The sequence below is a fragment of the Danio rerio genome, chromosome 9 (assembly GCF_052040795.2).
Source record: "Danio rerio strain M-AB ecotype USA chromosome 9, GRCz13ab, whole genome shotgun sequence".
NCBI classification, from domain to species: domain Eukaryota; kingdom Metazoa; phylum Chordata; class Actinopteri; order Cypriniformes; family Danionidae; genus Danio; species Danio rerio.
In genome coordinates, this window is record NC_141029.1 from 31,380,666 (window position 1) to 31,406,135 (window position 25,470).

The following is a 25,470-nucleotide window of genomic DNA, read 5'->3' on the forward strand; positions in this document are numbered from 1 at the left end:
ATATATATATATATATATATATATATATATATATATATATATATATATAGGCCTCTACATGTGGTTTTTTTTTCATAAGGTTATTCTAGGGGGCTAATAATTTTGACTTAAACTGTATAAGAGATTTTTGGTTTGAAAATGTACATTTACATATATAAAATTGTGTTAATAAGATAAGAAAATATATTTTCTTTTTATGTAGTTTTTATTTTATTATAACAAAACCAAACAAAACATTTTTCGTAAGGAAAGGTCTTGCATTCCTTCTCAATGACAAAAAGAGAAAAATCTTTCCAAAACAAATTACAGTAACTGAAAACAAGTGAACTATAAGGACTCTGGGAGTTGCTTACAAAATAAACAATTAGTATCAATATCTTTTTTCATATCTTACTAAGAGAGTATTCACTAGGTTTGTACGATGATTAATTTTAAATGAAACTTTTACCTTATTTGTAATTAAGTAACATATGACGATTTCTTTCCGGGTTGTCCTACAAATTGACGTCACGACCGTCCAGCTCTGTTTCCGCCTCATATAAATAGTCGAAAGTTTCATTCAGTCAGTCACTCATGCAACCTTGGTAGATAGTTATTCGGCGACCCGTCGACAGTATTTACAGTATTGCAATGTCTGCGTGTGTTTTAAGAGCGTTTCTCCAGCGAGCGGCTGTTATGCGTCAAGCTGCACAACAAACAATCAGTCAAACCAGAGCGTTTCCTCAGAGCTACACACACATTAGAGGAATAAACACATACGCCAATTCACTAAGGTAAGAAACTGCCAAAGTACACAAACATTAAGTGATTAAAACGTATTGTTTTGTCAGGAATTGGGTTTGATATAACTGTACGCAGTTGCGTTCCTAACAGCGTAGCTTACATAAATTGCGTGAACGTCATTACGTTAAATGTCAATACGACTTTTTAATTGTAAAAGAAATACTTTATGAGCATATCCATATAACTAAACGTCACTATTCTCGGTTTCGTGAAGTTCAGATTACAAAGCAATGAATATAATGTTAATAATATAAAATGCAAATATGCAGTGCTTATTGAAATGATAGTGGCTCATGCTGATAGTTATTGTGATGACCTACCTCTGTGATTTGTATGTTAGCACAGAGAACTGTAAACGTGAGAGAAGTAATTTTATTTATTTACTAAAATGACCTTGAGATCACTTGGGTAAAAGTCATGGTTTAGATAAGCTGCTCTCAAATCATCAGTTTGCATTGACACCGAGTTGGGTGTTTAATTGCCAGATACATTGACGTTGATATTTTTTTGCAATGGCTTAAGTGAACAGATATCTTTTTTTCCAGCTTAGGAATATGCTAAACCATTTCTTGACAGTTTGTTTTTTGTAGTTCAAGTTCATCGGCTTACTGGTGTGCTTTGTGTGTAATGTATTTTACTGTATAATTAAATGTTATCTTTCTAAGTCACCAGATCTAATCATAAAAAATTAGATTAAATAGTGTAGACTGTTGATTTGAATGCTTTGATAACAGAGCATGTATGATTAAAGGAATAGTTCGGATGGAGATTTAACGTTTAGTAATTTCACTATTGGCCAGTTTTACATTCACTCTTAGTGATTACACTGGATGTGTATTAGGTGTATTATATTTCTCAGATCGTAATTTGTGCTTAAATCAATCTCTGGAGTGTTTTATTCTGATTGTTCAGTTGCGAAATTCATGTTTCCCAATGTTGACCGTTGTTCAGGGTAATGCTATATAACTGACTGTTCATTCATACTTGCACTAATCTAAAGTTTGGGGTCATTTAGATTCCTTTAAATTAAATTAAATCAATACATCAGTTTTACAAAGATGCACCTAATTAAATCCTTAAGGCACCACAAAAGTTTAAACAATGCATTGCAATCTTTTTCAACATTGATAATAACAGATGTTTTAAGCACCAAATCATCATTTTAAAGTATTTTGATGGATCTTGTGTACTGGTTAAAGGTTACAAATGTATATAACTGACTGTTCTTTCATTCATGCAGTGTTTTAAAGTTTGGGTCATTTAGAGTTCTTTCTAATAAATGAATGCAATACTTAAAGATGCACTTAACTTATATTGTAAGAATCCTTAAGGCACCACAAATGATTAAACGATCCATTGCAATCTTTTTCAACATTAATAATAACAAATGTTAAGAACCAAGTCATCATATTACAATGATTTTTGATGGATCATGTGTAGTGGTTAAAAAGTCAAATAATTTTTTGATCGACTGATAGAAACAATTTACAGATGCATAAACAAGGGGACTTGTGTTTGCCAAATAATAATTGCTTATCACAAAAATACTTTTTAAATAATAATTTATTGCTTTTTTAATAAATATAACCTGTTAAATGAATACCATGTACCATAACAAAATATTTAGTTATTCTTAGTAGTTGCCATATTTATATAATACCATGTTTTATTATGAGTATTTAATTAAAAAGAAATGTATATATTGCAGTGACCTCTCAATATTTCTGTTTTTATTTTGATTAAACAAATGCAGCCTTGGCGAGAACTGGAGTCTTTTTTTACAATATATACAGTAGTCAACATTCGAAGTGAATCAAAAATGTTTTCCACAATTGTCCTAGAACAAGAACGGGTGCTGTTTAAACGTTTTAGGACAATTTTGATGAAAGGTGATGATCTACTTCAAATGTTGACTATTGTATGTTTGTGTAAAACAGTATTTTAGCTCTTTTATCTTCTGTATCACTCCTAAACATAAATGTACAAAATAAACAGACATTATTAAAAATATCTGTATTTGCTTACTGAAGACCACTGCACTGAAATCCCCTCTATCCTCCCTTTGTGTTTGAGCCTCCAAGCATAAATCGTCTTTTCTCAGGAGGATTTTATAGCGGCTTTGGTGAGTTCATGTTATTGTGTACTGACCAGTGGGAGACCATTCTTCATTGCATTCAGCATAAAACTTTTCCTGACGTTCAATCCGTATGAATAATAGAGAAATTACCAGAATTATTAAAAAATGTAACTATTTATACTTGATTAATTTGCAGAAAAACAAAAGAGATATTGATGTAGTTTGTCCAGTCCTTCAAGTTCAACATTTATTATTATTTATGCTCATTTTCCAGATAAAAGCTTTTTACATTTCAAGGGAATCCCTTGAGATCAACTACAAAAGTTTATCCCATATTTTCAGAAAAGGTGCTTAAGAATACAAGAAATCGTTGTTCTAGGTTTTCATAATTCACTTCTAAGAATTGATGGTGATTCCAGATTTGCATTGTAATGCTTAAACAAGTGTTTCTATGCAGGGCTGAAGAGAAGGTGACTGTTCATTTCCTAAATCGTGATGGAAAAAGGATTACGGTGAAAGCTTCAATTGGAGAATCGCTACTTGATGTTGTTGTCGACCGTGATCTAGATATTGATGGATTTGGTAAGATATTTAAGAATAGTGTAAAAGATGCAAGTGCAAAGTGTTTGGAAACTTCAGGTATAAATGTGCACAAATAAAATTGACGATTTCTTATTTCTACCTGCTCTTACCCTTAAAATTGCTTGGTGTGACATTGTTTTCAGGTTTATACGGGTAAATTAAGTAAAAAAACACACACATGTATATAATATATGTGGCATATCAAATAAAAAATGTTGTAAACTGGTCTTTGTTGGCTTTATGTATGTAATCCAAAGGTAAAATGAGGTGAACAGCTAGTACTGTAGTACAAAGGTATTTTAATGCTGGTCATGCTTGTTAACTGGCAGCCTAATATTTCTGTATGTCTGTTTCGGGTTGAACTAGGTGCATGCGAGGGAACTTTGGCCTGCTCTACGTGCCACCTTATTTTCGAAGAGGACGTTTATAAGAAGCTTGGACCCGTTTCTGATGAGGAAATGGACATGCTGGACTTGGCTTATGGGCTTACAGACACGTGAGTGAACCCTGGGTGTTTCTGCTTTATGCTTTGAAACTTCAAATGACCGAACAATAAGAAATATTTGTCCAATTCGTAGCTTTGTTTTGGGAATGGACTACAGTTTGAAGTAGTCCAGTTTGAAAGTTCCATATACTGTATGTAGAGAAAAGAATCAGTAAACCATTTATAGGTTTATTCCCCTGTAAATGTAAACATTGTTGCACTCTATGATTGCCCTGTCTGTTTAAGCATCTAAAGCAGTCCCTGACTGTAAAAGGCTCACATCCAACTGTTTGTGTTGGAAACTTGATTTCATTAGTTTTTAAGCAAAATCATGTCATGTATTAAAATAGTAAAATGCATGGTTATAGGCCTTTTTTTTTTTTTTTTTTTTTAAGTATTGAATAGGCAACCAGTAATAATAAAGCATTACTAGCGTTATAGGGTTACAAAAAACTATTTTAGAGGAGGACAGTATTTCACTGTTATTTTAACCATAACTCAATAAATTAAGTTTTCCTTCATGCCTTTAATCAGCACAATCAGGGAAGAACAAATGTGCCTGACTATACAACTCAGCATGGATGCTTCACCATTTTTGTTTTTTGTCTTATTTTGGCAATGGGCTATATGCACAGCTAGTGTTTTTCAGCCAATTATAATTTTCTGGTAAAAGCTTAATGTGACTATTTTCAATTTCATAAGGTTCCTTTTACAGCATCGGTGTTGTAATGTATTTACAATAGATTCAGTTAAATAGACTTTAGCATTTATTTAGTTGTTCAAGCGTAAAACCAAATGAAAGAACGTGTAAGCACTAGAGCTCTCAGGATCAGCAGGTGAGTGCCGAAACTCCATTGAAAATACTGTTATAAATTGATATTTATAAAATCCTACATTTACAGACATGATGGGGGAAATGGAATTTAATGCAGGGCTTCTTGTCCGGTCTGAGACCCTATCAGGCAGTGAAGATCACTGATTTTTAAAGAAATCAGACCTTAAACATGGTGATATTATAACGAAAGGACTGGTTTTTTTTTGACTGAAAGCAAGACCGCTCACACTAGTGAACATCTCTATCTGGCATGTTCATCTTTGACAAACATAAATGTCAAATTGAATAATATTGAATCTGTCTGTGATCAGTGGTGACTGTTTCTACACAGATTTTGCTCATTTTAAATGAGCCTAACCTAATGATGTGCATTAGTGCCTGCACATGCCCACATTTTTGGCAGAACTGGTTTTGGAAGAATGTTTCCCATTTATTTTTCCTCAAGGGATATTCAAAGTAAAAACAAGCCATACAAACTAAACTGCAAATGTTACAATCTTTGATTGTATGAAAATGTATGAAAATTGGGTAAAAAAAATATGGCTAAAAGATTGGTCATCTAATGAGAAAAGAACTTCAATCTCATGAGGCATTGTGAATGACACCAATGAATTAAAAAGGGCCGAGGAATACAAAACATTTAAATCTACTGTTTTTAGTATGGTTATAGAAATCTGGTGCTATTGTGCTCTTCAATAATCAATATTAAAACATAATTTCTTAACATCTCTTATGAATTCCAGTGTGTCATTTCCCTAAATCACCTTTCTGCCATTTTACTCTTTAGTACACAACATAAAACATGGTATCTGAAAATGACTAAAAACGGGTTTGTCTGTTTTTATAAATAAACTCCTCCATTTCCAGGGTGTCTGCGGGGTCTTAAAGTCTTTTAAATTATCTTAAATTTCAAAAACAAAACAAATTTTATTTATTTTTTATTTTTTTGTAAAGAGATACAAATTACAACACCTGTTAGACCTTTTTACAGCTAATTTTCTTAATTTTCAAAATCGGAAAGAGAAAACAAAAAACCTAATGAAAAACCTAGGAGTTGTTATTTTTCAAAATAAATATACATTTGACAATGCTAAACTTGTCATTAAAAAAAAGAAACGTTTTGGAAAAAGTGCATACAACTAGACACATTAGTATATGTGGTCAAGAAATAACTACATTTGTTCTTTTCCAATTCTATTGGCCCAACCAGGATATTACAAAAAAATATTAGTGTTTAGCCCTGTATAAATCTAAATTTCATTTATAAGGGTATTAAAAGGGTCTTAAAAAGACCTGAATTTACTTGAAGTCTGCAGAAATTTTGATTTCAGACCCCAGAACAAGTCTGTCTTTTTAAGTTTTATCAGTTACTGTTAATTAATTTTATTTGAACTAATGGAGCAGTTTGTGCAAACCTGTAGAAAGTGGAACAGCACTTTGCTTTGCCTGATCATGGATTTCTCTAATTTACACAAATAATAGTCTTTTGACGTTTTAATAATAGCATTAGGGTGTTGCGTTCATTTGTTGTTGCAAATGACTGTACTGTACATGAAATAATCATACTGAGCCTTGAACTTTAATCTGAATACTCCTAACTGACCTTCACCTCAGTTTCTGCTTTGCATGTTTATCTCCAGGTCTCGTCTGGGCTGTCAGGTGTGTTTGAGGAAGGATCTGGACGGGATGATACTGCGCGTGCCAGATGTGATCTCTGATGCTCGAGCTGACAGTGAAAAAGAGTCCTCCACAGCCCCACCCAAAATATAATCTGAATAAAGCCCATCTGTATATCATAAACACTGCAATATGGAGATATCTTTAATAGCAGGTATTTTAATATGTACTATTTTAATAGAAAACCACAATTTAAATGATAACATTTATCGTTTATGTTATTTACATACTGCCGTGAGTAGATTTTATAATTTCAGTGATTGTATTTTTTTTAATTGTGCAGATTCTGCAACACTCATCTGGTTTTAAATTGCAGATATGCCTGTAGCTGACTTACTGCAATAAATACTATGTTTAACTTTTTAAGTTGCCTTATTTGTTTTACTCTTTATAATAGTAATGATAGTAGTAGTAGTAGTAGTAGTAGTAGTAGTAGTAGAATCAGTCAGGGATGCTTCGATCGGTATCGGCCGATAATCACATTTCATGACTCAATCGGTACTCGCCAATCTGGCTGATCTCATCTCATGAACCGATCGCATGGGTTTGTTTACGAGTTTACAAGCATCCATCCATCCATCACCAATGCTTATCCAGTGTTTTGAGCTGCTGTGGTGCAAGCGAAGCGATCACCCCTAGTCTCATCCAACTTTATGATTTCTCCCAGAGGCTCAGCGAGTCTTCCCTATATTCATACCGGCTCCATGATCCCCAAAAATTAGTTAAAATACCTGCAAATCATGGAGACGATCGTGAATGAGCAAGAGAACAAATCGTGAGAGGCACATTTAGTGAAGTTCTAAGCATTATACTTCTTAGGTTAAATTAATTGAGCAGTAAAGCTATCACGAGTGCAAATCATTGAGCGATCAAGCTGCTGTGAGAGTCTGTGGAGCTGCTGTCAATTGTTGAAGACAAGCAAAATATTTGAATGGTCTGGCATGTAGGCATTTTTAGAGATAACAACTGAAAGTTTTGTGTTTTTGACAATATTGCAAATTCACTAAAGCTGCCTGGAATTTTTTAGATGAAAAAAATGTATTGTTATTTTTAACATGAATATTTAATAATATAACTTGTAATATACTTACTACAAAAAAACAGTAGTTTTTAATCCTATTTTAACTTGTGCATCAAACTTTTTCTTGATTGAGATGTTAAATTCTTCTTTGATCATTTGCAATGTTTCCAAATTGCATTTTGTAATTTTTCTTACCAATTTTTATATCCGTGTTATGTTTTTTTTCTGTGGCGGTTCATTCCGCTGTGGTGAGCCCCTGATGAATATGGGACTAAGTCGAAGTAAAATGAATGGATGAATTATTTTCTTTAAAGCTGCTTCTGGCCATGACACGCTCACACCTTAATGGTTATAAGACGCTTTTAAGGGATGGAAAAATGTGCTTAATGCATTATAAAGCTTGAAGCATTAGAATCTGTACTCCGTATAGGCTGATCACCATGACAAGTATTCAGTACTCTTTATTGGCTGCAAAAATCCTGATCGGAGCATCACTAATCAGTAAAAGTAGTAGTAGTAGTAGTAGTAGTAGTAGTAGTAGTATCAGTAGTTGTAAGCTTAATCATTCTCAAGGTACATAAGTTTTAATTGTTTTTAGATATTTTTATTTCAATATTATTATTTAATGCAATTGTGGCGCAAAAAAATCTAGACATGAGCAACTTTTAAGCTGAAATATGTTGAAAAACTAGGGCAAACTCATATGGGATTACTGGTTTTAATAACATTTATAGTTTAACAAAACATGAAATTCAAAGTACATACTGTATGTCTACATTAAATAGCCTTTTTATGAAGTACAGTATTGTATTTACAATCTCACTACAGTCAAACAAAAATGATACATTCATTTTTAAAATTCTCACAAATATCAGTGTATATAATCCTGTTGGAGCTCAGAAATGTGCCATTCATCTTTTAGGATTAAAATATTTAAAATACTTAATTGTTTTAGGTTCAACAAGGAACGTATTTCCCAACGTAATCCTGAAAAGAAGTTTTGTGACTGTGTGCTGCTTTTAAATAAATACCTTAAATAGTTTTACTTGCATAATGAAAGATATACTGTAAAAGGAAACATGTTACACTTACAACAAAATGTTGTTTTGTTATGATCAAAGATATTTACAAAAAAGGCATTTCATGCTCAAAGTTTGAGATTTCAGTGATATGGCTTGAAACTTGTTAGAATTAATATAAATTAAGTATTAGAAAAATAGCTAAAATATTACAAAAGGAATATGAATCTTTCTATTAATATGTAGCAATCAATTGTTAGATACTGAATACTTAATTTGTATGTACACTTTCAGTTGAATGCACAATTATACAGTTCAGTGCTGACACCTTGTGGACACTTGGTACGAGAAAAATCAGAGCTGTGCGTACGTTGTGTTTACTACAGTTGTGGCAACATGGAAGGCTATAAAAGTATTGATCAAAATGTGTAATTTGACCATGTCAACACATCAACAAGCACGATAACCAACGAAAGAGCTCTATTTTAGACTAGTCTGCTGGTTTTTAAATGACACTTTCACAAATAAAGCTTTAAAATAGCCTTAAGCCAGAAAAAAAAAATCGGACAAATTATTTTTGTCTTATTTTATCAAACAAATATCTAAATATTATTTAATTAAAATGCATTTTGTTGTCGACATTATTGTTATTTTTGAATATAACTCATGGTTACCCCTACGTTTAATGAACACATTTGATATGTCACTTTATTCCTTAAATTTTCTTTTCTTTCTCTACCTTTTATGAAACCTGATTAATGTGAAGAAATCCATTTAAATATATGCATACAAACAGATGGGTTAATTTGTCAAGGATGTTGTAAAGGTATACTGACTTGTATGTATGTGTGCATGTATTCATGTCTTGATAAAAATTGCCACCATAACATGGTCAAACTATGTGTCTGCACGAACTAAAGACACCCATTTAAAACCATCCCAATGCACTCTTTACATGGTCAAATTTCATATTTCTATTTGATCCATACTGCCTTCTATATTCCATATTTGTTTGGACGTTTACTGCCTTCCGTATTAGAAAATCGGGCGATGTGCATGCATAAAATTTGTGCAAAAATCTACTTATACTGTAATCTTAAAATGGCACATTATTGCCATTAATTTAATGCCAGTGGTTATGTGTTGGTTAAAAACATTATTTTTTATTGGCTTCATACAACCCACTGGCTGCTGCTGCAACAGCTGAGTCTGCGTCCTTTCCCAATTGCCTGCTTCTTCGTCAGCTTCTCAGCGATAGGGGAAGCATCGATAATGAAATCCCCAACTATTTTCCCAGAGGAGGGATGCAAATCCAATGCTTTACACCTCAGCTGCTGCTCAGAGAGTTTGCTAGACTTCATATCTGCATTCTGTTCCCTGTGCATCGTCAACTTGCAGCTCTGGCCATAAAACACACTCTGTGGCAACTTGCTCTCCTCTTCTGTATTGGCTTGGCAGGTGAACCTGATGGGAGCAGGAGACACCTGGTAGTCTCCTAAAGTGCTCACAGGTCCCTTGTAGAAAAGGCCTTTCCCGTTCTGTGGGGGTTGAGTCTGTAAGATTGCCTTTCGGTTTAGCTGCTGCAAGGCTTGTTCATAAGAAGGAGGATTTTTGGTCAATTTAGACAGTAAATTCCCCGATTTGTTCATCTGATGATTTGCAGGATATAGTTTCTCACTCTGAAAGCTGATAGATTTTTGGTAATCTGCATCATTTGGAACGAGCCAATCAGATTGCAACTTGGCTGGAGAGTTCAGAGGAGAAAAAGTGCATTCCATTGAGCTCACAGATGAGAGCGCTGGTGAAGTTACATTGGAGGTCGGGGGTGATTGTTTTTCCCTCAGGAAATGAAGCTGTTCAAAGCTGGCTTCCAAAAACACATTACTGTTGACCTCGTCGGGTCTCTGGAACTCTCTCGTTGGGTCTTCGGCTCTCTCTCGGGCTGTTTTCTGCTCATGAGAAGTCAAAGCAAAGGCAGGCATGGAGTGTCTCTGTAATGTGAGGGATCGAGGCTGACGCACGGTGGGTGTGAAGTTTCTGATACGCGTCAGTGGGTTGGAAGAGGTCTTGTTTTCTGGACAGTCGAGGTCGCAGTCACTTAGAGACATGAGAGAGTCCATACTACGACTGTCTTTTAGAGGTCTGGTCTTAGAAATGTCCTCTGTGTCTGTGTTTACTTCATTCTTTAGACTCTCATAACCCGAGTCTGACATCTGGTGCAGGGAGCCAACTAGAGGTGAGAACATAAAAATAGTTTAGATTGAGGAAAAAAAAAAAAAAATATATATATATATATATATATATGTATATATATATATATATATATATTATATATATATATATATATATATATATATATATATATTAATTATTGACAAATATTGCAGCTGTTGGACAACAAGTTTTAAGGCTGTTTTTGTAAGATAGTGCCTTTTTTAAATATTCATAATTTCAGAGATGCTGCATGTCATCATCCATCAGCCTGTCATACTGAGCAGAGCTAAGACGGTTGATGTTTTGCCACAAGATGGCAACAGAGACAGCATAAATAATGTCCTTAGAGAAGAAAACTATGTTAATTTCAAACTACAGGAGATCAAAACATAAAACGGGTAAGTAACTTTTGAAGTTGATCTAGTGCTGTATTTATGCCATAGTCTGGTAGTGTTTCTGTTAGTCTTTGCTTTGCTTTTTTTGGGATTAATTATTGTGATCTCCCGATTGCAACAGAGAAATACTGGGAAATGTCTCAAGACTGATGGCATTTCATGCTGCTCAGCCTTATAAACTTAAAATGTGAGCAAAATCACCTGTTTTGTCATCACTTTAGACATTACGCTAGAGAATCATTCAAATACTAGCTATAAAGTGACGTTTGTGAATTAGCAACAGTTTCTGCTGTTCTGACATCAGCTGCATATGTGAATGAACGGCGGAAGAAAGTAGTTCCTAGAATAAAAGGATTTTTAAGAGTCTTTGTGTTTGTTTGTTTTTTTTAAATACATGATTATGCCGCTGAACTGTTATATAAGCGCAATATCACACTCGTAGCAGTGCAATATGGCTATAAATGGTCACTGGTGGGACACTAAGGCACTCGATCTGCAGCCTTGTGCCAATGCACGTTACTTGTGTGTTATTGCTTATATATATATATATATATATATATATATATATATATATATATATATATATATATATATATATATATATATATATATATATATATATATATATATATATATATATATGAGTGACTGTAAAATTGTATTGCTGTTATAAAAGTAATTTTTTACAGAATCGGGGCAGGATTTGTAACGCTAATGAAGATTATCTAAACAAACAATACTTAAAATAATTGTTAATAAAGTAAACATGATTTACTAACATTCTTATTCTTCGTATTTTTTGCTAAAAGCCTAAGCATTTTTAAGCGGACAATGTAAAAATTTAACAGTATATTGTTGGCCAAAAAGTTTTATTCAAATAAAATACTGTATTCCTATATTAAATACGTTTTTAAAGTACAGTAAATGTTGTATCGACTTTAAATGTGTAGACTTTTCAAATGTTTCCTTTTCTGTTTTTGTTATTGTTGTTAAGGCTGTAAAACATTTTTTAGGCTGACCGTGCACAGATTGTACAGTTCCATATTGGTGTTTATGTGTTTGTGAAATGTGTCTGTATTTATAGTAACCTGATCCGCGGTTGCTTCTATTGTCTTCAGTCAAATCCTTTAAGAGGGTTATAATTCCATCCCCAAACAGCTCACAGCAGTTGTCAATCAAGACATGCACAAGGTCACACACCTGCACACAGATTACATTTGCAATTACATTTTCATTCCTCCATCTAGATCCATTGTTGTGTCCTTTGGAGTGTAATAATACTGACTACACGTGTACTACAGCAGCTATTACAATAAACTGATGATCATAAAACATGTACACGTGCGCTCACCATTCTGGCATGGTTCTCCTGAGTCTGTAGTTTGCTGCTCCACAGAAAGCTTGGTGCTATACATACAGCCAGGTTGAATGAGTTCATCTGGTTCATCTCCGCATTGAGCTGTATTTGATGAAGCATTGCTATAATGTGTCTCAGAAGCAGGAGATTCTCTTTAGGCAACAGCTGAACAAGCCTGAGCAGATTGATGACAAAATTAAAAATGCTAATAATTATCCCACAATTCATCACATAAACAAATATACCTATAATACACCCAAATGTATATAAATAAACCTATGATTTGTGACTTAAAGCGATTCAGAGTTTAGCCACAAAATTAATTCTGTTACCATTAATGTGTTTTTTAGTCTCTTCTTTTTCTGTTATACACAAAAGATGTTGGAATGTTGGAAACCAGTGACCATTTACTTTTATAGCATTTCTTTTGCTTACTATGGCAGTCAAAGGTAACAGGTTTTCAGCTTTCTTCATAGTATATATTGTATTGTTTTCAATTCATAAAGGTTTGGAACCACTTGAGGAAGAGTGAACAGTGACAAATTTTTCATCTTTGGTTGAACTATCCCTTTAAACATCCACAGAACATTCTCAATCTCTGTAAGCTCATAAAAACTCATAAAGCTAAAATGGGTACTAAACTTAAATCTGCTTAAGGTGTGCAGTGATATTACAGACCTGATCCATCATTATCTAGGTTTTATCCTGAGTAAACTAGCATTATAACGGCTGATATGCTAATCCTAGTGTTACCTCTGGACTTCTTGCAGGTTTCTCTCCATCAAGTGTTCGTCTCTTTCTTCTTTTTGCTCCACTGCTTGGATCCACTGCTCATAAAGCTCCTCACACAACAGACTGCCAGGTATATTGCGTACAAATTCCTACCAGATCCACAGATATGAGAAAGCAGAATCATGACCATGAAGTCATTGTTTACTGATGAGTATAACTGTTCAAAAGTTTGAGGTCAGTTTTTTTTTTTTTTTTTTAAAGAAAGACATGAATATTTATAGTTGGTGGTTTATTTGGCTGTGGCGGACCCCTGATAAACCAGAGAATAAGTTGAAAGAAAGTTAATAAATATCCATTATTTACTCTGTAAGAATGCACTAAATTGATTAAACGTGACGATGCTTTGTCTTTCAAAGTTTAAAATCAATGTTATTCCTCAAATAATTATTTACTTAACAAAATATGTCAAAGGCATAAATCAATCAAAAGTGAAAATTCTTTCATCTTTTACTGACTTTTTACTCATTTCGAACCTATCTGTGACTCACAAAAGAAGATATCTGTAAACCTGTTGGAAACCTGTGTGGAAATATAAATTGATATCATCTAATTTCAAATTAACAATAATCTACGTATAACTAAAAAGTAATATTCTCTGGTTTTTAATTATATTATTTCATTGACATGCCAGCTAGCAGGGTCATTTAACCTTTGCCTTGCTGACTACAGGCTAAGCCAAAGTGATGCAATTATCAGTTTCACAGCATGGGGTGTCTATTGTTTACTCTTTTCAATCAAATGGTCAGGAGGTTTTGTCTCCAGAACATGATAAGATCTGGCCGGAAAAAGCAGTTTACCCTGCCGACCACAACTCTTAATTTGCATGCTTTGTTTAGCTATATCCCCTCCTCCTAAGAACACAATATAGCCATGAAATCATTGACTTGTGTGAGACTTGTGAGAGACTTGTGAAAGAACTTGCAGTCTGCGGACCTCTAGTAGGCTCTTGCAGACACATGGACATCTTAAAGACGCTGTATGACTGCAGATTAACCAACACATCTCAATAAAGGAATTCTGCTTGTTCCGAGTCTCCTGGACTGGGTTCTTCTCTTCCTTTTCACTCATTTATTTTTTTACAACAACTGTAACTATTGACTTCCATAGTATTTGATTTCCTACTATGGAAGTCAATAGTTACACGTCTAAGTAATAGATTTATTAAATAATATGAGTAAATTTCATTTTTGGGTGCATTATGCCTTTAAGCAGTGCAACTTTTTTTATTACTTTTTGTTTAGGGTCTTTGTTTAACCATTGTAGTTTTTATAATAGGTTAAATTCGTTTTTTTCTGTTATTTATTTATTTATATTATTAAAAAGTTTAAGGACGCATGTCCACCGATGCATTTTTGCATATCTCAAAATGTCAGCACTCTTGTAAAAAAAAAAAAAAAAAAGCCGTGAGCACTTTTCCAACTGTCAGAGCATGAAAAACAAAGAGCACTTGGCAGTTTGCGTGAAACTGATGCTCAGCACTTCGTCATGCTGCTAGTGTTCTAAAAAATGTGGCATTTACTGAAAACAACTGGAAAAAAATTAACCACCTTAGGTAAACACACAGCCTTAGTATTAGTAATTTAGCTTATGTATTTTATTTTCAGTTATCATTTATTTTATTTGAATTCAAAATATATTAGTTTTATTTTATTATATTTATTTTATATATATATATATATATATATATATATATATATATATATATACATACAGTATATATATATATATATATATATATATATATATATATATATATATATATATATATATATATATATATACTGTATATAAATCATATTCAAATAGAAATCTAATTATTATTAAATTAATAATAATATTTTACAATAATTGTTTTCACTTTCATTTTTAATCAAATAAATAAAAAATATATCGTAAGAGACTTTGAAAAACAAACTCAAATGTTTACACACTTTTGAACAGTGTACATGAATAAATGTTTTCTCATTCTCCATAGATTACCTTAAACACTGCAGCAGTAACTAGTACAGATTCTCCAGTCAGCGGTTCCTCGTAGTGGCCAGAATCCAGTTTTTCCTTCAGCTCTCGACAGGCCTTCACTCCTGCAGAACGCCGAAATATTCCTCGAGTCACGACGCCTTCGTTGCACAAACACCTCAGCATGTCCTGGAGAAAAACCAGGTGGGTTTAAGATTATGAATAAGGAATAATGTGTTGTTTTTATTGTCCTGTTCTCTATCACATAGTTCAACATGTATTCATCCTGTTTTAACATTACAAATTGCATTACCATAAAAAAAGAATTTGAAAACATTTAAGTCAGCTTTTTTTTTCTCTCTCTCTCTCTCTCTCTCTCTCTCTCTCTTTCTCTTTATTTTTTTTTCAAAATTTACTTCATTATATGTTTGAAATTTCCCATGCCAGGCATGTAACTGTTTTAAGTATAATCAAAATATCACAGTAACCACAAAACTCAAATGTGGAACACAATTACAAATCCAGAATTATCCACAACTTTTCAGTTTAAAAAATATAACATAACAGCTTTTAAAAGATGATTATGGCCAACATTAGATTTGGCATTAATAGTTACATATATTGAAGTGTTTATATGTGTTTTATTTTTTGAAGTATTAATAACAAGCCTTCAAAGTTTCAAATAAGCAAATTATCATATATTAATTGAATATATATGAGCATGTATGGATTTTCAAGCAGTTGCTTAATTTTATTTATTTTTTGTTATCAACAGTAATTTATAAAATAAACCAAAAATTTAAAGTTTACTCAAAATGTGTTTTCGACACACCAAAGAACCAATAACAGTTCTGAAGTGTTTAATATTCAATGCTACTTCAGTCCATTCTTATTATGATGTTTTAAAAGCAGTGAAATGTAGATTCCAGAAACCACACTTTGGTTTAATCATCTTTTTTATTGCCTTGAACCTTTTTTATTATCATTTTTATTGCCTAGAAGTAAATTGGTCAGTACCTACCACAATGGGTGATGGCAAGCTATTATCCTTGATCAAATCAGTGAGCGGTCGACCAAACAGTCGTCCAGATGCAGATGCAATGGTATAAGTAGGAGATTCTGACTGGACAGACCGTTCAGTGCTGGAGCCTCGTTTAAATGCCCAGCTGAGTAGAGACATCCTCCTCCTCCTGTTCTTCTGATCTGAAGGAGAAACATCAGACAGATGAGGAACAAAACATTGATTTCAGCACATCTCTATTCTATATGGACTCTTTTTGTAGAATATATGTCTTAAAGGGGACCTATTGTGCAAAAATCACTTTTACAAGGGGTTTAAACACAGTTGTGTGCCAACAGTCTGTGAATATCGCCAGCTTGTAATGGTAAAAATATCTACATTTTATTCTTTATAATCACACTTCATAAAAACAGTATTTTGAATACTATTGACATATTCTCCCTTTGTACGTGTCATCAGAAGGAGAAAGACCCGCCTATTTATGACAATCTCCTTCCTTCTTAGCATAGGTTGGTTTTGTTTTTGAATTTGCCACTATGCTTACACATAGGCATTTGTCTCTCCGCCTCTAATGTGAAGAGGGCGTTGAGCACAATCTCATTTGAATTTAAAGTGACAGTCACCAAAACGGCACAATTTGGATTAAAGCCTAAAAGCGGCAGTTTCATATACATATGCTGGCTGTTCAATGTATTTCTGAATTTGGGGTGATAAAAAGAAACATTTAAAATCACTTCAGTAAAAACCGTTGACTTAATAAAATGTGTCAAACATAAGAATTAAGAATTGTGAATCTAAATTCATCCAGTGCTTAGATTTTTGTGCTAAAAATGTATGCAAATTAGCATATATTTGATAAAATACAGCATCTTTTGCACATTTATGCATAACATTTTAAAACGTGAATACAAATATGAAACTGCTTGAAATTCTTAATGTATTCAATCATTTGGGTGATAGGTATTAGTTAAATTTGTGAGCAAAACACAAGTTGTGGTGGTATTATGTGCATACAAAAAAAAAAGAACATATTACTGTATGTGTATTACTGTACTATTTTGAAAATACCCATATCTCACCAGAGTGTGTGCAGCTAATCTGACTGTGCTTCAGGAAGAACTGACAGTGGGCATCAATGGGCATCAGTGCCATCTGACTGTAGGTTGACGTCACTGCATCTCGCTGCAGCAGCCGAATGTGGCTCATCTTGATACTGTACGGAAACTCGTGACCTTGTGGAACAAAAACACATTTAGAAACTTACTGAGCATGGAGATATTCGGAAAGTAAAATTATTGTATTTAATATATTAATTTACAGATAAAATGTTTGATTCCTGATCAGCTCTCACCAATTAACGGGTATGGAGTGTCGTCTTGTTTTGAACACACCCACAATTTATAATCTGTTACTCCACCCTGTGAAGAAACATCAAAACAATCAATCAGTTAAATATTAGTAGATTAGTATAAAATATTTATTTATTCATTCTTTAAAAATATTATAATCAATAATAATATGAATTATATTCTTTAATCACAACAAAGACTAAAATAACGAATGTTAAATAAAAAAACATTAATAAAATTGTAATAAAAAAAATACAATAAGAATTGCTACAAATGTATTCAATTATTATTAACTATTTGTATTAGCATAATATTATTAATAATAATACTTAATAATAATATTAAAAACTACTATTAATATTATTATTACTATTTTTATTATTATTTTATTTATTGCACATTAAAAAGCAATCCATAAATTAAAAACTAAAAATTATTATTTTTTATTAGAAAAATATTAATATTAAAGAGTATTAATGCTAATAATTATTAATTTACAAATAGAATAATTAATAATACAATAATTTATATTATTATTATTGTTGTTGTTGTTGTTGTTGTTGTTGTTGTTGTTGTTGTTGTTGTTGTTGTTGTGCAATCTAAACTTACCGAAAGACCAAACTGTTGCAGTGCTGTGCTAATGACATCAGATGTACAATCTGTGTTGCTGACAAAAAGAGTCTTGGCCTACAGAGACAAAAGCAAAATTACATTCATTTCCATTTCCAAACTACTGTTCAGTATTTTAAGAGCTCAAATCATTTAGTCCTTACATAGGCACAATTCCCAACATCCTTTGCAAATATCTTGAGCGGAATCATCTTCGGCTCATCACACTTTTTCTCTTCCTTTATACAACTAAACAAAATGAGAGATTATATAATAGATATCGATGACATATTTCTTTATTTTTATTATTGTATAGTTTTTTAAATAAAAGTATGAAGGACTGACCCTTCAATGAGAAACAGCCACCTGTCTTTCTCTTCTGAAGTGCTGTAGACACACACAAAACATTTATTTTAACAAGAGAAATCATATAGATAGCAATACATACACAGTCAAATTAACAAAAGTACTATAAAAAAATTAAGCAATATAATATTTATTTTTCACTTTGTTAGGGTCCTACAAACATAAAAAGTAAACCGTTTTGAAAGACATTGGAAGAAAGGTTAACTTGCTGTTATCGTTAACATTAATCAACATCTAAAGACAAAATCACTGACCTTAAATTAGACTGACCTGAAGATTTTAACCTAAGTAACATCTACATATTTGTTCTGTTTGTGTTATTAGTTGTATTTGGCCATTTGGTATTCAATAATGTTTTAGAGTAGTAGTTTCTTCTGCAATACTAAAATTCAAATTAAGTTCGAATTAAATTCACTGAAATGCTACATGGTTCAAAACAGCAGCATAAATGTTTACCCCTGTACATAAATATCCTAATTTGAATGAATGCTGTAGGAGTATTGCTACCTGTGGTATTGGAAATGGTGTTGTATATCAATATTTTTAGGATGGTGTGTCAAATTTAGAAACTCCAGTATGGTGAATACACTAATATACAGTGGATGTGTGTAGATATGTACCTGAATGTGGCCACACAGTTAGTGGTGGGCCAGCCCATGACGAAGCTCCTGTCTGAAGCTGGACTGGCCTCACAAACCTCATCCACACAACAAGCCGTCCACATCTCGCTGACCCGCACACATGCCTTCTGCTTCACCTGCAGCACCGACCTAAAACAAACAACGAGCAAAGACATTCAGGACTATACCATACTGTACATACACATAAGTGTTATTGCTCTTTATCAGGGGTGCCTAAACTTTTTCTTATGAAGGGCCTTTAACCAATCTTGATTGAGCGTGGTGGGCCAAAGTGAAATATGCCTTAAAGAGTTAAAGAAAAAAACTCTTACATGAAAGTTGCCATTAATGAGTTCCTCATTTATTTAAATAAAAAACATTATTTTATATTAACTAATGCATTATATTTTTCCATTTTATAATGAACTTCTTACAGTTAAAACAACCCCATCACCATCATTGTCCTCTATCCGTTGAGTGACTATTTATATGAAAAAAAAAAAAGATTCATTTACAACATTTAATTTAATCAATTATTTTCAGTTTGCTTTTTTGTGTAGCTCAGCAATAAAACAAACAAACAAACAAACAAAAAAGTTTATGGTAAATTAGAAATCGATCTCTGTTAAAGGCATTCGCACAACCCTCTCCATCAGTGTCACTGTCTTCTCAGATGGGATAGTGGGCCAAATCAAAGGTTACCAAGGGCCAACTTTGGCCCGTGAGCCCTAGTTTGGACACCTCTGCTCTATACGCACTAAGTCTAAATCAGGTTTTTTTTAAAGATTTAAGCCTTCATTCAGCAAAGATGCAATAATTTATTAAAACGGAGAGTAAAGATGTTTATGGTGTAAGATTTCTATTTCAAAACAAAGTTATTTTAAACTTTATATTCATCAAAAATGCATAAACAAAATGAAGCAGCGCAACTACTCTCAGCATGGATAATAATACAGTGTGTAAAGTTGTGAAGCATATTTTATAAGAAATTATATTTAATTATTTTCACATGTAGGCAACACAGAAGGTTGCTGGTTCGAGTCCCGGCCGAGTCAGTTGGCATTCCTGTGTGGAGTTTGCATGTTCTCCCCCTGTTCCCGTGGGTTTCCTCTGGGTGCTCTGGTTTTCCCCACAATCCAAAGACTTGTACTATAGGTGAATTGGGTAAGCTAAATTGTCTGTTGTTTATGTATGTGCATAAGAGAGTGTATGGGTGCTTTTCAGTGCTGGGTTGCACCTGGAAGGGCATCTGCTGTGTAAAACATATGCTGGATAAGTTAGCGGTTCATTCCATTGTGCTAACCCCTGATGAATAAAGGGACTAAGTTAAAGAAAAATGAATAAATGAATAAAATTTCACATGTAAATCTTTGTAATTATTAGTGAAACTCACTATCAGGTTTTCTACTGTAAACTTTAAAAAGTAAATCCAGAAGCAGATATTTTCAGTGTAATAATAAATGTTTCTTGAGCAGCAAATCCAAACGTTGCAAATATTTCTGAATGTTCATGTGACACTGAAGATTGGTGTAATGATGCTGAAAATTCAAATTTGTCACAACAGGAATAAATGTAGTTTTATTAGATATTTAAAGTTATTATTTTCTAACTAAATTTCACAATACTGCTAAATTCACTGTATTTTCAGTCAAATCATGATAAAAACTAGAATGGTAACTTTTGAAAGCAAGATAACTTCAACCGTTGAATCATTTATGTAGTCAAAGATTAAAAGGACTTTTCAGGAATCGCTAATTTAATATTTTTACATTTATTCATTAAGCTTATGCTTTTATTCAAAGTAACTTACAAATGAGGATAAAAGAAGCACTTTAAATCACCAGAGAGTTGCAGTATATAAATGCCTTGGCTAATGTTATTTATCCATTAATTAATCGATTTTATTATTTTGGTTTAGGTTTAGGACGGACGTTTATTTCTCCCATAATTTGACATTTTGCTTTTTATCAAAACATTAAAAAGGCATTTTATATGTACATTTATGCTTTGGATGTATATAATAAGCACTATTTAATTGTACTTTTATTTTAAAATGACAAATTTTAAGTTTTAGTCACCAACATTCTACATCTTGTCTTTGAGTCTGACACATGTGAGTGTTTATTTCTCATCAGTGAATTTCCTCTTCCATACTTGGCCTTGGTGATGATGAGCAGATCTGTGAAGAGGATGAGGTATCTCTCCTGGGTCTGAAGGCCTGTCTGCAGAAGCGCATTTCCTTGGCAAATCAGCTTTCTGGTCGGGCTGAGAAGAGACTGAATCAGGGCCCAGATGTCCTGACTAACCTGAGATATACAATCTCTGAAACACATACACACACGCACAAAAGAAAAATAGTCAATACTGGCAGCAGAACACAGGAAAACATAAAAAATACAGACAAATCCCTCGTAGATGTTTGCTTAAACACATCCAGCCTATCAGTGGGTTTGTGATAATTTATGGCTTTTGACGTTAGCACATTGTCACTTGCTCCAATGAGAAATGAGCTCCAGAGATACAGCTGAACGTCAGATAAAAGGTAGATTTCAAATACAAACACTCTTTAGACAACTTTTTTACACACATACACAGATGATTGTAAGACCACACACACAGACACAGTCTGCTTCTTTTGGTAGCATCTCTTCATTGTCTCCTTTCAAAGAAATGAAAATATATTCTAAAGCCACACAAGCACTAAGAGTGACATTATTATGCTTTTTGAGGGAAACAAACTGCTTGGTGAGTTTGAATCTGGCTGTAAAAAATCCTCATTGCCATAAAATTTTAAGCTGAATCAAATTAACATAATGAGTCCGTTGAACTTTTATTATATTAAACTGACTTAGACAGCTTGCATACCTTATAAATCTAAGACAGAACATAATTAACTTAGCCAACAACCTAAAAACAAGCTGTCAGGACTAATCGATCATATAGTTTTTTACAGTGTGGCTGCAAAATGGTTTAATGGTCATGTTTGATCTACACTCTCCGAAATAAAGGTACAGGAGCTGTCAAGGGGACAGTAGCTTTTCAAAAGATACATATTTGTTTCCAAAGAGTCCACAATGGTACCTCAAAAGTGCATATTAATACCCAAATGTACCTAAAAGAAAAAAATGTTTGAAGTACCGTTATGGACCCTTCAGGTACAAATATGTACCTTTTGAAAAGACAGCTATTACTTTATAACAACCATGATTTTAACTCTCAAAACTGTATTTTCAATTTACTATATTAGTACATATTTCTATATTCAGCTGCTTTGACACAATCTACACTGTAAAAGCTCTATAAAAACATATGAATGAATGAAATGTGAAATATGGTAAAAGTGTACCATTTATTTACACACTGATAACCATTTGAATAATCATTATATTTAGTAAATCTAAAGTTAATTTGCTTAATTGTTGTATTACCTGGAGACAGGTTTGGACTTTGAAAGAGCTTTGCTGAGGATAACTGAGGGAGCAGATTGTCTGCGCTGAGAGAAGGATTTCTGGAGAAAGAAGAAAAGACAGTACGATTTAAAAAGATGTAATCAGCGTCATACAACACACAGAAAATCAGAGAGACGCTGGTTTTCTGCATTTTTCCTATGGCATGTAGTAATTATAGTGATCTTCCTAAATAGTATATCATTTGAAAGCTTGAAAACTCAAAATGCATATTGTGAAAAACCATTCGGAAATCGGACGTCGCATAAATATGGAAACGAAATGCTATTGTTGAGCTCCTCCCCCTAATGGACGGTGTCAGGTTTCGTTTTACAAAATTAAGGCGTTTTACAATCACATCGTTTCTAATCTAAACATATCAGACAGTCACCGTACGGTTCAATACTTGGTGACTTGAGGCAGAACTTGAGGCAGGAGCCAGGAGGTGCTTAAAAACAAACTAACTGGATGGATTTGGGTGTCACCTGGTGGCTATTTTTGGTAAAGCGCCTATAACTTCAACTTTAAGATTAGACCGGTTAGACAAATTGATTTGTCTAAAAATACATTTGTAAAAAATATTTTATATCAAATAAAGTGTAGTATTATTTTTACAGTAAACGTTTAAGTTTAATTTTATAAATTCAACCATATAGTCTGCTGTCTTAAAAAGAAACCACCTTCAGGTCTGTTTAACAACAACTACACAAATGTATTACATGTTTACATCGTCATTTAAAAGCAGTACATTTGGCAAATAAGTGTGATGTTTTAGCATATTTACAAAATATTTTAATTAATAATAAGCTAAAATACGGTTTAGTTTTATATTAGAGAAAATTTTGTCAATTTATTTGTATGAATATTGTATATTTAAGTGTTGAAAGTACCGCTCTTTATTATATATTTTTTCAGCTGTTTGCTAAATTTGGCACATATTGTTATATTTTCTAAAAAAAAATACCAAAAGACAAGTGCATCCATTGAGTGCATTGTAGGTTGAGTTGACAGCTATTTAAAAAGTTCATATCTTAAATACAAATCAAGTTTTAGTTAATTAACATTCTTTTGCAAAAATGCGAGCTAATATGTTTGACGTAAAACAAAAACTAAATGTATTGATTGCATCTCTTATATAACGCAAAATCACATTACAGCTGAGTGATTCAATACTCCCTAATATTGTTGTGTCCTCATTATCTGAGCTATTTTATGTGCCTTTTTTAGCACATCATTCGTTTTTTTTATGCTGTTACATTCACTAATCTCCTTTTACCTTCATTTGAATTGTACTTTTTAATTATTTTACTGAATTTGTTTTATTAATCTTCTTAATGGAGCTTTGTGAATGGGAGTTAAACCCTGGAGAATTCTGCACCAGCTGTATTGATCTGGCAAAACAGAGTGACAATAAAACAAATCACTGTCGTATAAGTAAAAGAGTATAGGCTGTACCATAATTTAATCACATTTAATCGGCTATAATGTACAAAATCTAAAACAATATTCACTCTAAAATAATCTCAGTAGTTTTAAACAAATTTGGGTTAAATGCTGCAAAGAAAATAAATAAATAACCCAACAGTTGCCCATACTACATAAATTTGAGTTAAAACAACACAGGATACATCACACATTATATGTATAATCTTATAGTTATAATTATATATATATATATATATATATATATATATATATATATATATATATATATATATATATATATATATATATATATATATATATTTTTTTTTTTTATGATGACGTTATGTTGTTTATCATCCATTAGCATTGCTTTACTTACATTGGAGAGATGATATTCCCCACAACTTTTGGTTCGGCTCCTCTTCTGCCATCCTGGCTCATGTAGTGGCCCCATATTCAAAAGTAAAAAAACACTAGAGGTGATTTAGAGGTCTGACCAGATCAATGTTTCCATATCATCACCTGCCTCTGGATAATCCTCTCCACACTTTTGTCCTGCGCTTCTCTGTTTCACTGAGGTAGAAACACTGAATCCAGGGTTGAAATCCACTCTTCGATCCTACACAAGCTCCACACTTTGATTTATCCGAGCAATGTATTTGTCTTTCCCCTCTGAAAGATGGAAGATTATGTCTGTGTCTCTGAGCAGCAGGGGGAGGATTTAGGGGGCGGGATCTCGGTTCATAATGGGATATAAGTCTGTCTATACAACATATGGCTACAGTTTTGACAGAGGAGATCATGTTTACACTTTGTAGAACAACTGTATGCTGTTATAACTGTTTGATTTTTGGGAAATTTTGATATTTTGACTGATACTTTGAGGAGATTTTATTTAATATTTTTTGATAATAATGGTTTGGTTTGTCCTCGCACCCTATACCCCCTCCTTACCGGGATGAGTAAATAGTCAGACAAAGTTAAGCCTCTTTTCTCACCAGATGTAGCCAGTTTGATTGACGCTTGTTTAAACTGTATTCATACTTTAGTCACTGTACTCCATCAGGTTGTCTCTTCTTTCTGATTGTTTAGTAAATCTGAACAAATGTTTGCTTAATAAAGTAAATTAAATGTCAGACACAGGAAATGAGATCTTCATATAATAGTGCCAACATTTTTTACTGATTTATAAATTGGTTAAACACAACTCTGTAAACAATAGTATAATCAATAAGTCAAGATAATGTTCTATGTTCATAAATTAAACATGCTTTAACGTCCTTCAGTGTTATGAAAGATTTAGCCTGATGTTTTGAATTAGTTTACTGTAGTTAAAATTACTTTAGCAGTAATTATTTATTCATTGTCTGAAATACTAAGTGAAAAATCCAACAGTTAAATAGTTAAATATATACTTTCTAAATATATACATATTTTAGAGC

The 25,470-nt window shown here is 32.8% G+C and overlaps 2 protein-coding genes across 3 annotated transcripts; one reads left to right on the forward strand and one right to left on the reverse strand.

Moving 5' to 3' along the window:
- The first annotated feature begins 569 nt into the window (after nucleotides 1-569).
- fdx1 (ferredoxin 1) lies at nucleotides 570-14,266 on the forward strand. Of its 2 annotated transcripts, XR_015498696.1 has the most exons (5): nucleotides 570-773; nucleotides 3,318-3,442; nucleotides 3,809-3,938; nucleotides 6,402-6,592; nucleotides 13,215-14,266. XR_015498696.1 is itself a non-coding variant. In NM_001446880.1 (4 exons), exons 1-4 carry the CDS (start codon nucleotides 631-633, stop codon nucleotides 6,529-6,531), a joined length of 528 nt encoding a protein of 175 aa, NP_001433809.1. In that variant the 5' UTR covers nucleotides 570-630; the 3' UTR covers nucleotides 6,532-6,804. The 2 variants fall into 2 exon arrangements, 1 of the variants encoding a protein (NP_001433809.1); NM_001446880.1 differs by lacking the exon at nucleotides 13,215-14,266 and having other exon boundaries at nucleotides 6,402-6,804.
- On the reverse strand, nucleotides 8,301-24,758 carry arhgap20 (Rho GTPase activating protein 20). Its single transcript, XM_087267955.1, has 15 exons — nucleotides 24,408-24,758; nucleotides 22,586-22,665; nucleotides 21,312-21,479; nucleotides 19,158-19,307; nucleotides 18,517-18,558; nucleotides 18,336-18,420; nucleotides 18,172-18,249; nucleotides 17,565-17,631; nucleotides 17,293-17,445; nucleotides 16,214-16,395; nucleotides 15,217-15,381; nucleotides 13,198-13,325; nucleotides 12,439-12,619; nucleotides 12,176-12,287; nucleotides 8,301-10,708 (listed from the first exon to the last, which is right to left on the reverse strand). Exons 1-15 carry the CDS (start codon nucleotides 24,480-24,482, stop codon nucleotides 9,651-9,653), a joined length of 2,724 nt encoding a protein of 907 aa, XP_087124081.1. The 5' UTR covers nucleotides 24,483-24,758; the 3' UTR covers nucleotides 8,301-9,650.
- Nucleotides 24,759-25,470: the final 712 nt, after the last annotated feature.